General features: G+C 44.2%; 1 protein-coding gene and 1 long non-coding RNA gene across 2 annotated transcripts in view; one reads left to right on the top strand and one right to left on the bottom strand.

Moving 5' to 3' along the window:
* Positions 1-1821, top strand: part of pdia3 (protein disulfide isomerase family A, member 3) — a 48221-nt gene extending 46400 nt beyond the window's left edge. Inside the window, exon 13 of the mRNA XM_072470782.1 lies at positions 1437-1821. Coding sequence (XP_072326883.1) covers positions 1437-1556 — 120 coding nt within the window. The 3' untranslated portion in view covers positions 1557-1821. The remainder of the gene's footprint in view (positions 1-1436) is intronic.
* Positions 1822-8292: 6471 nt separating this feature from the next.
* On the bottom strand, positions 8293-13491 carry LOC140387544 (uncharacterized). The gene is made up of 3 exons (XR_011933894.1): positions 13360-13491; positions 13204-13250; positions 8293-8429 (listed from the first exon to the last, which is right to left on the bottom strand). It is a non-coding gene; the product is annotated as an uncharacterized lncRNA (long non-coding RNA).
* Positions 13492-13787: the final 296 nt, after the last annotated feature.

The following is a 13787-nucleotide window of genomic DNA, read 5'->3' as shown; positions in this document are numbered from 1 at the left end:
TCATCATCCGCTAAAAAAGGCTCTCACTGTCCACCCTATCTAATCCTCTGACCATCTTGTATGCCTCTTAAGTCACCTCTTAACCTTCTCTCTTAACGAAAACAGCCTCCTGTCCCTCAAGCCTTCCCTCGTAAGATCTTCCCTCCGTACCAGGCAACATCCTGGTAAATCTCCTCTGCACCCTTTCCAATGCTTCCACATCCTTCCTATAATGCGGCGACCAGAATTGCACGCAATACTCCAAATGCGGCCGCACCAGAGTTTTGTACAGCTGCAACATGATCATGACTCCGAAACTCAATCCCTCTACCAATAAAAGCTAACACACCATAGGCCTTCTTCTTAACAACCCTCTCAACCTTGATAAAAAACAAAGTACACTTGAGTTGCTGGTGTTTGAGAGCATGATGAGGATATGCCAACCTGATTGGTCCCAATGCATTTTGATTATATTAATGGCGTGAAGTATGATGTCCTTGGAAGCTGAATCTGGCAAGGGTTCAAATTGTACACTAGCTTGAATGTGCAATCTCTTAACAGATGCATTTGTTACAGTGAAAGGACTATGTTTTTGTGACTGCTTTGCATGGGTGAGTCTTAGATGTCTAACAGTTCAAAAGATAACACTAGGATGCAGTTCTCTGGGTGCCTACCTGGGCCTGGCACAATTGAGTAGTCTTGTCTTTGCCAGATTGCTTAAGAGATTTGCAAGATAAAGAAATGCAAATGGTTTATAGGTCCTTATCAATGGCCACACTATCAATGTAGCGCATGCAATGTATGTTGCTGTTAGGAGTAGTGCATAGCTGCCTCTTTTGTGTGGGTATTGAAATACCAAAGAGGACGAGCAACATCTAGCAGCACGTATACTTCACCGGTCATCTGGTCCTCTTGTTGTCTTCCCTCTGTTACCATTTGTATTGACAGAAAGTATCAAATGCTTAAATATACATTGGAAATTCTTTGAAAAGAAATAGCAGGAAAAGATGCAGCCATTTCCTTTTGAGCATGCTTTTTGAATGAGCTGCTGGCCAATTTTTGTTGGAGCCTCAATTAGGCTATGCATTATTGTTTAGACTTGCACACGGCCAAGAATGTGCAAGCAGCTATAAAAAATGATTGAACAAACTAATACTGCAATATGAATTGGCCAACTAAGGGTCATCTGAGAAGAATCTATTATCAACAAAGTCTGTCCCCCTCCTGTATGTACTATTTTTAGTAGCTGCTTAGTCGTTTATCTCGTAGCAAGGAAATGATGAGCATAGTAATGTTTGCATGTTCAAAATCTTTGCATCCCAACCTTAATTTGGATTTGACCGAGGGGAGTTTTCCTTTGAGTCCATACTGAGCAAAATGATTCTCGTCTCTTAATTCCTGATTTGTCACAATAGCTGTTGACCCCCTGTGTACTAATAATTGTGTTCTTACTTCAGGGAGGTCGTGAAGTTGATGACTTCATGAATTACTTGAAGAAAGAATCTACAAACCCTCTGGCTGTACCAGTGGAAGAAAAGAAATCAAAGAAGAAGAAGAAGGACAAGGAAGATCTGTAAATTAATAGAAGCACCTCTAATTCTAACATGTTGATACGCAAGGAGTAATTGGAGCCAGGGTTGGGTTTGAGATTTGGTGGTGGTATAGTCACTTTCTAAGAGGATTCACAGTCTGCCATACCGGTCCCATTTCTGTATCAATTTTAAGATGCACTATCGGAGTTATTGAATCAAAAGGGGCAGAAATTCAGGTTTTGTTTTGGTCTTATTTTGTACTGGTGAATGTTTTTGTACATTTTGGAACAATAAACCCCTTTAAACCAAACCAGATGCACTGCAATATTTGCACACCAAATTTGTAGCACTCCATTTATTTTATTTTCAGTTTACTCCCATTATCTAGGGGTTGTATTTTCATTGGGCATACTTAGTTCAGTCTTAACTGCTCACTTTAATCTTCTGAAAACTTTTGAGTTGTAAAAGTGAGGAGCTAAACTACAATAATCAAGTTTAACCTACCTTTGGGAGGCTGGGGATAAAAGAAAGTAACGGCTCTTGTGAGAAAACTACAGGTATCCTGTTCGTTTTCCTTTCTGCTTGACTGATCTGAAGGGTGAGTACCCAGATGTATTGACAACTCCAGGTGTATATTATCAACCTTGTTAAAATATTTCTCCCCCTGCATGGGCCCCACGGTCTGTGGATGACCCAATGGAACTGAAAATGTCCTGAATGGACCAGGTCACTCACTGCTGCTGCTACTTTGGAATTTGCCTGGATGCCACATTTCCTGATGCCCTATTTTTTGTTTTTAGCCTTTTGCCCTTGACTGTATTTTTCATGGTTTTGTACATCTTCACAATTGGGCAGCCTATATTGCCTTCAATGGGGCTGATTATAGATCATTCTGTTCTGTTACCATTCCCATTGCTGTTGTGAATATATGGTAGTGAATAATTGCCTATCCTGAGAATGACTTAAGTATTGTCTGTAAAGCCTAGTTAGGGTGGTAATTGTTTCTTCTTCAAGATCCTACAATACGTTACCTCTCAGACTAACATACACATTTCAACTCCCTTTGTTTGAATTACTCCAATCCAGCTGTTACCACCCTCCCACTCCAACAGTAGTATGGCCCCAAAATTATGAGTGATATGGTGACTTTGTCCTTGACCTTTTTTGCAACTATTGATGCACTGACCCACCTCTCAATTTCACTTGCTTAGTTCTGCTTTCAAGTATTTGATAGCAGGAAAACTTTAGCATTGGCTTCTCTTTATTCATGCATTGTCTGCTCCAGAATCCCTCAGGGCCCCTTAACTTTGTTCCCTTACATTTCTTAATCTGAATGCTGTCAGGTGTCACAATCTGTAGGGGGGGTGGGGAGGGGGTCAGAGAAGGATTCAATCATTAAGATAAAAAGTCATAAATCATTAGTTAGACCTTAAGCGGAATAACGGTCTCCAACACGGAGCATTACCCTTCAGAAAGGATGTAGGGATGATTTTCCCGTGATGGGGAAAGATTAGAGAACCCGGCAGTGTTCTTAGAACAGAGATGGTTAAAGGATATTAGGAGCTCGAAATTGAGGTGTCGATGAGGAAAAACTTTCCACTCTCAGGACAGTTGGTAATTAAGTATTTAGATAATTGTCAAAAAAGTCCAGGAGGAAGATTAAAACTTTAAAACATTTCTGGAATGCATTGCCTAGAAGGGTGGCAGCTGCAGATTCAGTAAGTTACTTTAAAAGGATGAAGTGCAGGTGAGTGGGACCAATAGAAAGCTTGAGTTGGCACCGCCATAATGAACCAAATGACCAATGATTCTAAGAAACCAGGTGGTTAAGGGGCAGTGTAGTTGAGGTGTTGAAACTGATGATGGGTTAAGATAAATAAGAAAAATATTACCTCTGCCAGGGGAATGCAGAATAAAAGACCAGCTTAGAATTGGAGCCACACCACTCGAGCGTGAAATCTGAAAGCACAGATTGAAAGCCTGGGCCCACAGCCCCCCCAAAAAAGGATTGAAATATTCAAAAGTTGGATTCTTATTGGGTGAGGTATTGAGTGAGGAGATAGATCAGACTGGTAAATGGAGATTAGGCACAGTTGAGCCTAGACCCGAGTGGCAGAAAAGCTTGAGGGACTGAATGGATTCCTATTCAGAAATGCCCATTTTTACCACTGGTTAGCACCTAGCTCAGTTGGCTGGACAGCTGGTTCATGATTCAAGCGTGGGTTCAATTCCCATACCGGCTGAGATTATTCGTGAAGGCCTCTCCTTCTCAACCTTGCCCTTCTCCTGAGATGTGGTGACCCTCCGGTTAAATCACCACCAGTCAGCTCCCTCTCAAAAGGAGAGAGCAGCTTATGGTTCTCTGGGACTGTGGCGACATTTACATTTGACATTTACTTGAAGAGAAACGTTCACTGTACTTTTAAAACTTTAGCAATACAAATTAAAAGATAATAAATGGAAGAATTGTTGGCTTTTCGGTATAAATCAATGGATTTGTTCGGGGTATGCTTTATATTGACAGTGATATCGATGACTTAAAAGAGAATGCTTGTAACATAGTCTTGCTTTAAACCCCAGGCCATTTGACCAAATTATAAACCTGAGATTGATGCCAAAAAGGATTTGCAAGGACTGGCCTGGATTTTTAATATAGATTTAAAAGTGTGCATTTTGGAATGAGAGATATGTACATGTAGGAATGTTCATTAAAACAAAATTGCTAAATATGCAGTGAAACATTAAGGCCAATCTATGAGGATGCACCTTGATGGTATTTGACTCCAGTTATTATTGTTGTAAACTTGTACAAATATTGAGACCTCCCCCCTCTCCTCAATTGATGTGTGCAATATTTGGTACATTTCCAAAATATTAAGTCACAATGCTCAAAGAAGAGTGTAGGCTTTGGGAATTACTAGTCATGAAGAAAGACACTTTCCTCCATTTGCAAAATAAAAAGTGACATTAGATATGTCATTTTTTAAAGTTGGGTAGAATGAGTAACAATTGCAAACTTGGGATTGGATGCAGAAGTAGAGATTGTGATGATTAAAATAACAAACTTCAAGCATGAAAGAATTTGATCCAAACACTGACCTGGAATTGTCCAGTAAAGAAACAATTGTGGGGTGATAAATAAACCTGGCTTGAATATCTACATAATCTGATTGGGAATTAAAATGTATACAGATATTAAATACTGTCTTGCCAAAGAACATGGCGTGCTGAAGGTTTATAATATTGTATTCTGGGTGTTTGCTTGATTCAGTGGTTCTGATGTAGAAGACTGCCAATCTTTGAGCATAAATATTTAATATCACCTTTTGGTTCTAAATTTGATTTCACTCTAGTACTCTTAAATCATGTTTCCTTATATTTTACATTCCTTGCTGTCCAGTACAATTTATATGTTCAGTCTGTACAATATATCTTCCCTGAAGGTTGGAAGCACCTACACTGAACCAATATGTTTCAAGCTACTGCATCAACCCCCCCCCCCCCCTGCACATGCGGGAACAGATTTGTTCGATACTCTAGGCTGAAAGCAGGGCATGCTGCAAAAGCAGGAGTCTAAATCTGAAACTGTTGACAAACGCTGCCCAGCAGACAATTTTAAAAATACAGACTTCCATTGTGGATTGCTAAGAGGGATTTTCTGAGAAACCTGGGTATTCTTAGCTGGTATTCTAAATTTGCATAATATTTAGGCCTTTTTAGTGTCATTTTGCAGGGTTCTTACCACAGGACTTGTGATCAGAAAGGTGCTGTAAATTGGAAGAAAGGTCCGCTTCCTCCAATTCCTGATCCTGCTAAATGTTACCCATTCTAAAGGGAATGCAGAAAAAGTTTAGAAAATTTACACTTCATTATTGAGCCTCTTTCTGTATAAATAATATTAATATGGTGTTCTGATTATGGTCCATAAATAGCTTTCTGAAACCCCTGCTGTGTAACCTTTATTCAACATAAATGATCTATTAACCTGGAATTTGCTGTGCTGTGTAATGAAGCAAAAATGCAGATGTATTCTGTCATTCTTGTGTAAAACTGACAGCAACACCTGGCAGCTGACATGTTGTTAAACATGGCAATCTGGAGGTTGCTGACAGTAATAACTTGCCCCTCTCAAGGATGTACTGTTGGAGTCTTCACCGATACAATCAACAGAGAACCAGACAGCGTCCACTAACAGTAATTTGACTTGAACTTCAACTTTTTGTAACTTTGAAAATGTGAAACCTTGTTGCATGAGATGTAAATTGAGCTTTCAACGCATTCTCGCTAAGCCATAATTACTGCTGAATGACCTTCCTGGCCCCGAGAAACCTAATTTGTCATTCCCTCAACTTCTAAAAGATCCATGATTTTTAAAATAGTTTTCATTTATTTTTTAAAAGCTTGCCATGATCCCATATGCATGCCCCAATCTTAATTTTGCTTTCTGTAAAATGATTAAAAAGTGAATTATAAATCGGTGCTTTTTAACGTCCTGGTTTGCTGTGTGTGAGCATTCTTCAAACTAGCTGATCAGCCTACTTTATGACTTCACTTTGTGACATGCGCAAGATTCCAAGTTGAAGCAGAACAAAGGAAATCGATGCTCCAGAGCCCACTGAATCTCTGAGCAGCTGTTATTAATGTCAGGAGTGAATGTTGTCCCTTTGCCATTGAATGCATAAAAATCCCTTTCTCGAATGCCTGCTGGTTCCTCAATGAATCTGCTTTATGCTTGAGTGCTCATTGACAAATATTCGGCATAAGTGTCAAACTCTTGTGTAGTCCTAGTCTTTGTGATGGCGATTGATCTCTGATGTGGACAGCTGGGTGTGATAGGCAAGGAAGAACACGTTTGTCTCCGCTGGTGCTTGAGGGAAAGGGGGTTGTAGACATTTTCTATCTTGCCCCAATCTTGGTTATATCAAAATGTTCAGTAGAAGAGGTATTACCGGCTTTCTTGGTCTTGATTTGATTGAACAACTCCACTCTCCTGGCTCCCGCTCCTGAGTAACATAGTACTTGCTTACAAAAGGAGGGAGATTGCAACAAGAAATTTGGAGGAGGTCTGTATCAACCATAATCCAAAGGTGTGCAGGTCAGCTGGATTGACCATGCTAAATTGCCCTTGGTGTCCCAAAAAGGTTAGGTGGGGTGACTGGGTTTGGAGATGTGGGCTTGGGGCGGGAGCCCTTTCCAAGGACCGGTGCAGACTCAATGAGCCGAGTGGCCTTTTGCACTGTAAATTCTATGAAATCTGTAATGACCGTACCAGGCCATTGGCTGCTTGTCTCCCATCATGCCAGCCTACATAGCTAAGAATACCATGTCAAGGAATAACAGCCGAGGCCATGTAGCAGCAGGATTGGAACCAACATACCACCATAAAAAATGCTTCCTCATCACAGATCCCACACCCCACCCATGCATCAACCTGAATAGTGGCTCGCGAATAATGGACACTCCTCAACCGTTTCCACACTGGCTAATGCCTTTGTGAAGCTAGTTGACCAAAGTGGGGCCTTGCCGGTCACCCGGAGCTATGGTGCACCCCAATCAATGACTCATCATTGAAGAATGCCCTTGAAAAATTCAGTGGCGGGTTAAGAGAGCTCTAGTTAGCCCTGCGGAAGCCTGTCTTGGCGATTACTGCACACTCGTAAAAACCCATTGGCGCTAGCTCTGATGCTGCGGTCTTGAAATGGCCTCTAGCTCAGCCACATCCTTTACCTTGACTGCCTTTTGACTGTTACAGGCATTTTAATTGAATCTCAACTACACATGAATTGATGCACGGTCCAAAAGGCTTGGTCAGTAGTGACATGATATCCATTCAAAATAAGTCACCTTTACTGGCTGACCAGCAGAGAGTGCTCTGACACCACATTCAAAAAACATGCTCTCCCGTTTGCGATTTGTTGCTTTTGATTTCATTTCTGCCTCAATGTGAATGCAAGGCCTTCACATGGCGAATGCGATGGCTACAATTGTGAACTAGAATTTTAACATGATCATTGGTTCCTGCGTGGCATTGATTGTAGATAAGTGAAAAAATCTTTTCCTCTGGTGCCATTCAGTTGTATCTTTATAAATTGTGTTTATTGAATGGCAACAGAAAGGTTTGTGTTTTGGCTTCACAGTTTAAGTACTTAAATTATAAATAATTCCCTCCTCTCAAGAATACTTTAAAATGCTAAATGTTTACAGAGAATGTCCAGAGTTTACGATAAATTTAAACATGTCAAAACACAGAAAAATGGATTAGGAGAAAGGAATTTTGTTATTCACAATGCATATAAATAGGACACAGGTGCTCCCGAAAGGGTGAATTGACTTGATTTAAATGTACTATTATATTAGTCTCTACTCTGGGGAAAGGCAGCCTGTAACTGCAATCTTTAATACATTTTTGAAGTATTTATAAATCTTTCTGAAAATGAAAATCACTTATTGTCACAAGTAGGCTTCAACGAAGTTACTGTGAAAAGCCCCTAGTCACCACATTCCGGCGCCTGTTACAGGAATTGAACCATGCTGCTGGCCTGCCTTGGTCTGCTTTCAAAGTCAGCGATTTAGCCCTGTGTGCTAAACAGCCCCTCCTGCAAACATTGAAAAATAAGTCAAATGTTCCAAGAATATGTGATGAGAACAGGAGAAAGACATTGGCTGTGGAAGTGAAAATGCTGGCTACAATGGCAAATTAATGATCATACATTTCAAAGCTTAAGTTAATATGAGATTGACTTTGAAAAATGTATTTTTAAGACTCACCGATGACTTCATTCAGGAATGCTTTTGAGGACGAGGTTTCAGTCTGGTTTTACACTTGCACTAGTTGCCTCACTCCGACTTTTAATTCCTCCTGTCACATGGCATGTTAACTTATCGCCGTCCCCAACATAGATTATCATTCTCTTTGTTCTATTGTTAAGTAAGAAAAAGGATGGAGTTAACGTGCAGATCGGTCATAATAATTAAAAAAATTTAAATATTTTATTCAAAATTTTGTGGCCAAACATAACAGTACATAGTTTTTCTTTTGAACAACAACAAAGCAATATAAATAACCGTGGCCAATTTTAAACAAATAAATAAATAACATATAAACAAAACTGAGTGGCAACTGCCTTGTCAAAAATAGTTACTCTCCAAAGATACAATCCAATACACATTACCTATAACAAGTGTCTATACATATACAATGACATCCCTGAGAGTCCGTCCGGTTCCTTCCCCCGCCCCCCCCCCCCCCTCCTCCTCCCCCCCCCCCCCCCATGGGTTGCTGCTGTTGTCTTCTTCTTTTCCATTCCCTCTATCTTTCTGTGAGGTAGTCGACGAACGCTTGCCACCGCCTGGTGAATCTCCTCCCCCAGCTCTTTCCCATTTCCCTTTCAGCTCATCTACCATGATCTCCCCCTCGTCCCTCATTTCCCTATATATGTCCGACACCTTACCATCCCCCACCCATGTCTCAGATCACTCTATCCTGCGTCGGGAGCTGCGGGAATTCCCTCACCTGTTGCCTCGCGAAAGCCCTCAGTTGCATAAACCAAAATGCATTCCCTTGGGGCAACCCATATTTTTCCGTCAGCGCACCCAGACACTCAAACGTCCCATCTACGAACAGATCTCTCAATTGTACTATCCCAGCTTTTTGCCATGCTCCAAATCCCCCATCCATTCTCCCCGGAACAAACCTATGGTTATTTCTTATCGGGGACCGCACCGAGGCTCCCGTCTTTCCCCTATGCCGTCTCCACTGCCCCCAAATTTTCAATGTAGCCACCACCACCGGGCTTGTGGTGTATTTCTTCGGTGAGAACGGCAACGGTGCCGTCACCATTGCTTGTAGGCTAGTCCCCCTGCAGGACGCCCTCTCCAATCTCTTCCACGCCGCTCCCTCCCCTTCTCCCATCCACTTACACACCATTGAAACATTGGCGGCCCAGTAATAGTCGTTTAGGCTCGGTAGTGTCCCTACTACCTGTCCCCTGTCCCTACTACCCTGCAAAAATCCCTTCCTCACTCTCGGGGTCTTCCCGGCCCACACAAAACTCATAATACTCTTCTCGATTCTCTTGAAAAAAGCCTTCGTGACCACCACCGGGAGGCACTGAAACACAAAAAGGAATCTCTGGAGGGCCACCATTTTAACCGCCTGCACCCTACCTGGGTGGGACAGGGACACCGTGTCCCATCTCTTAAAGTCCTCCTCCATCTGTTCCACCAACCGCGTTAAATTAAGCCTGTGTAATGTACCCCACATCTTGGCTATCTGGATCCCCAAGTACCGGAAGTCCCTTGTTACCTTCCTCAACGGTAAATCCTCTATCTCTCTGCTCTGCTCCCCTGGATGCACCACGAACAACTCACTTTTCCCTATATTCAATTTATACCCCCAAGTATCTGCATTATCTCTGGCGTCCCCTCCGCCGGGTCCGCCACATACAACAACAAATCATCCGCATACAGAGATACCCGGTGTTCTTCTCCTCCCCGGAGTACTCCCCTCCACTTCCTGGAACCCCTCAATGCTATGGCCAGGGGCTCAATCACCAATGCAAACAATAACGGGGACAGAGGACATCCCTGCCTCGTCCCTCTATGGAGCCGAAAATCAGACCCCCGTCCATTCGTGACCACGCTCGCCATCGGGGCCCTATACAGCAACTGTACCCATCTGATATACCCATCTCCAAAGCCAAATCTCCTCAGCACCTCCCACAAATAATCCCACTCCACTCTTATCAAATGCTTTCTCAGCATCCATCGCCACCACTATCTCCGCTTCCCCCTCTGGTGGGGGCATCATCATTACCCCTAGCAGCCTCCGTATATTTTTGTTCAGCTGTCTCCCCTTCACAAGCCCAGTTTGGTCCTCATGAACCACCCCCGGGACACAATCCTCTATCCTCGTTGCCATTACCTTGGCCAGAATCTTAGCATCCACATTCAGGAGGGAAATGGGCCGATAGGACCCGCATTGCAGCGAGTCCTTTTTCCTTCTTTAGGAGGAGCGATATCGTTGCCTCTGACATAGTCGGGGGCCCCCTTTCCCTAGCCTCATTAAAGGTTCTCATCAGTAGCGGGGCCAGCAAGTCCATATATTTCCTATAGAATTCCACTGGGAATCCGTCTGGTCCCGGGGCCTTCCCCGCCTGCATGCTTCCAATCCCTTTCACTACTTCCTCCGTCTCAGTCTGTGCTCCCAGTCCTGCCCTCTCCTGCTCCTCCACCTTAGGAAATTCCAGCTGATCCAGAAAGCACATCATTCTCTCCTTCCCTTCCGGGGGCTGAGCTTCATATAATCTTTCATAAAATGCCTTGAACACTCCATTCACTCTCCGCTCCCCGCTCCATCTCTCCCTGCTCATCTCTCACCCCCTCTATCTCCCTCGCTGCTCCCCTTTTCCTCAGTTGGTGGGCCAGCAACCTGCTCGACTTCTCCCCATATTCGTACTGTACACCCTGTGCCTTCTTCCATTGTGCCTCTGCATTACCCGTAGTCAACAAGTCAAATTCTACATGTAGCCTTTGCCTTTCCCTGTACAGTCCCTCCTCTGATGCCTCCGCATATTGTCTGTCCACCCTCAAAAGTTCTTTCAACAACCGCTCCCTTTCCCTACCCTCCTGCTTTCCTTTATGTGCCCTGATAGATATCAGCTCCCCTCGAACCACAGCCTTCAACGCCTCCCAGACCACTCCCACCTGAACCTCCCCATTGTCATTGAGTTCCAAGTACCTTTCAATACACCCCCTCACCCTTAAACACACCCCCTCATCTGCCAATAATCCCATGTCCATTCTCCAGGGTGGATGCTGTTCTTTTTCCTCCCCTATCTCCAGGTCCACCCAATGTGGAGCGTGGTCCGAAATAGCTATAGCCGTGTACTACGTCCCCGTCACCTTCGGGATCAGTGCCCTTCCCAAAACAAAAAAGTCTATCCCTGAATAGACTTTGTGGACATAGGAGAAAAATGAAAACTCCTTACTCCTAGGTCTACTAAATCTCCAGGGGTCTACTCCTCCCATCTGCTCCATAAAGTCCTTGAGCACCCTAGCTGCAGCCGGCCTCCTTCCGGTCCTGGACCTCGATCTGTCCAGCCCTGGGTCCAGCACCGTATTAAAATCTCCACCCATTACCAACTTTCCCGCCTCTAGGTCCGGGATGCGTCCCAACATACGCCTCATAAAATTGGCATCATCCCAGTTCGGGGCATATACGTTCACTAAAACCACCACCTCCCCTTGCAATCTGCCACTCACCATCATGTATCTGCCCCCACTATCCGCCACTATGGTCTTTGCCTCAAACATTACCCGCTTCCCCACTAATATAGCCACCCCCGTTTTTTGCGTCTAGCCCTGAATGAAACACCTGCCCCACCCATCCTTTGCGAAGTCTGACCTGGTCTATCAGTTTGAGATGCGTCTCCTGCAGCATAACCACATCTGCCTTAAGTTTTTTTAGGTGTGCGGGTACCCGTGCCCTCTTAATCGGCCCGTTCAGCCCTCTCACATTCCACGTGATCAGCCGGGTTGGGGGGCTCTTTACCCCCCCCCCCCCCCTCCCCCTTGTCGACTAGCCATCTCCTTTTTCAATCCAGCTCCTCTCCCGGTTCCCACATAGCCGTATCTCCCCCCAACGGCGCCCTCCCGCCCCGACCACCCCACCCCATACCAGCTCCCCCTTCTCCCCAGCAGCAGCAACCCAGTTAACCGCCGACCCCCCCCCCCCGCTAGATCCCTTTCTAGCGTAATTGCACCCCTCATGTTGCTCCCAGACGCCATCTTGCTTTGTGCTTGCCTTCCTGGCCGCTGCTCTAGAGGATCCACCACAATCCGGCCACTTTCCTCTCCTTTTTCCATCCGTGTCCAGGGGGGATTCCCTTCTTTTTTACCGCACAGTGTTTTTAGCCGTTAAAATTGCCGTTGGGGCTCCAATTAAGAGCCCAAAAGTCCGTTCCACCGGGAGCTGCCGAAACGTGCGACTTAGCTGGTCATCGCCGCACCCGGAAGTCCGGTCATAATAAAATTGAATGACAGGACAGGTCTGAAGGGCTGAGTGCAGTAAATCTAAGCATCAAAAATGACCCATTTTGTGATGATGTTACTTCAGAGAGAGAAATGTTGACCACGATGACGGGTGAATACACTGCTGTTGGAACTGCACATGAGCAGCATCATTGAACTTTTAACATCCACCTCAACCATCAGCGGGGATAGACAGGTTTTGGTTTAACCTCCCCAACTGAAGGTCAGAACCTCTGATGATTTAGCACTGTATTGGAGTGCCAGCCTTGGTTATACATAAAGGTTACTACACAGAAATAATTATGTGGCCTACTCTCCACATGAGTAAGCAGCTCTAATTGAAATTACTTGCCTATTTCCATATCCCTTCAAGCCTATTTTATCCATCTGCTTTTATACACTTAATTGTGAAGAGGATTTTCCACATTTTTGGGGGGGGGGGGGGTGGAGTGGGAATGGGGGCGGGGGGGGCCCGATGCCTGAGGGAGTTCTGGGGTGTGGGGCACCCTTGAAAACCTAAATTGCTGGCGGGGCAGGCTCAACCAAGACTTGCTTCAAGATCTCGAGCAGAGCTGAACCCACAAAGCAAATGTGAAACTACAGCTCAGCCAGGCTGATGATTAAGTTGTGCTTAATCTTTTGAGAAGCATGCGGCACATACCCCACATAAGGGCAGAATGAGAGCAAAATCCTGGAGATGCTGGAAATCTGAAACAAAAACAGAAAATGCTGGATTAACTCAGCTGGTCTGGCAGCATCGGTGGGGAGAGAAACAGAGTTAACATTTCGAGTCTGATTAGTCCATAATCGTACAGACCTGAGGTGTTGGCTCTGTTTCTTTCTCCACAGTTGCTGCCAGACCTGACTTTCTCCAATATTTTCTGTTGTCCCTTATATGACAGTCTACCACACAGTTGGAGAATGCCTGGAGCCTGGAACACTGCGGAAGTATTTTTATTATCGAGTACAGCTATTTATAAAAATAGGTGGGTGTGAACAAGCTGCATGACACATCCCGAACATTATAAACACTGGAAGATTCCGGACTTCGGAAACCAAATCTGCACCAGAAAATTCCATTAATCTTTCACACGAAGCAACCTGAAATATTTATTTCAGGAAATAAATGTAACATGCCATAAATAAACCATTCTACTCAATTCTTTAAAAGGAGAAAAAGAATGGTAAATTCTGCATCAGTTTGCACTCGTTCCACAGTACTGCCAAGTAACTTAATTTTTTTCC

This window comes from Scyliorhinus torazame, chromosome 12 (genome assembly GCF_047496885.1).
Source record: "Scyliorhinus torazame isolate Kashiwa2021f chromosome 12, sScyTor2.1, whole genome shotgun sequence".
NCBI lineage: Eukaryota > Metazoa > Chordata > Chondrichthyes > Carcharhiniformes > Scyliorhinidae > Scyliorhinus > Scyliorhinus torazame.
Note: the sequence above shows the minus strand (reverse complement) of the source record. Positions and strands in the feature narration are given on the sequence as shown.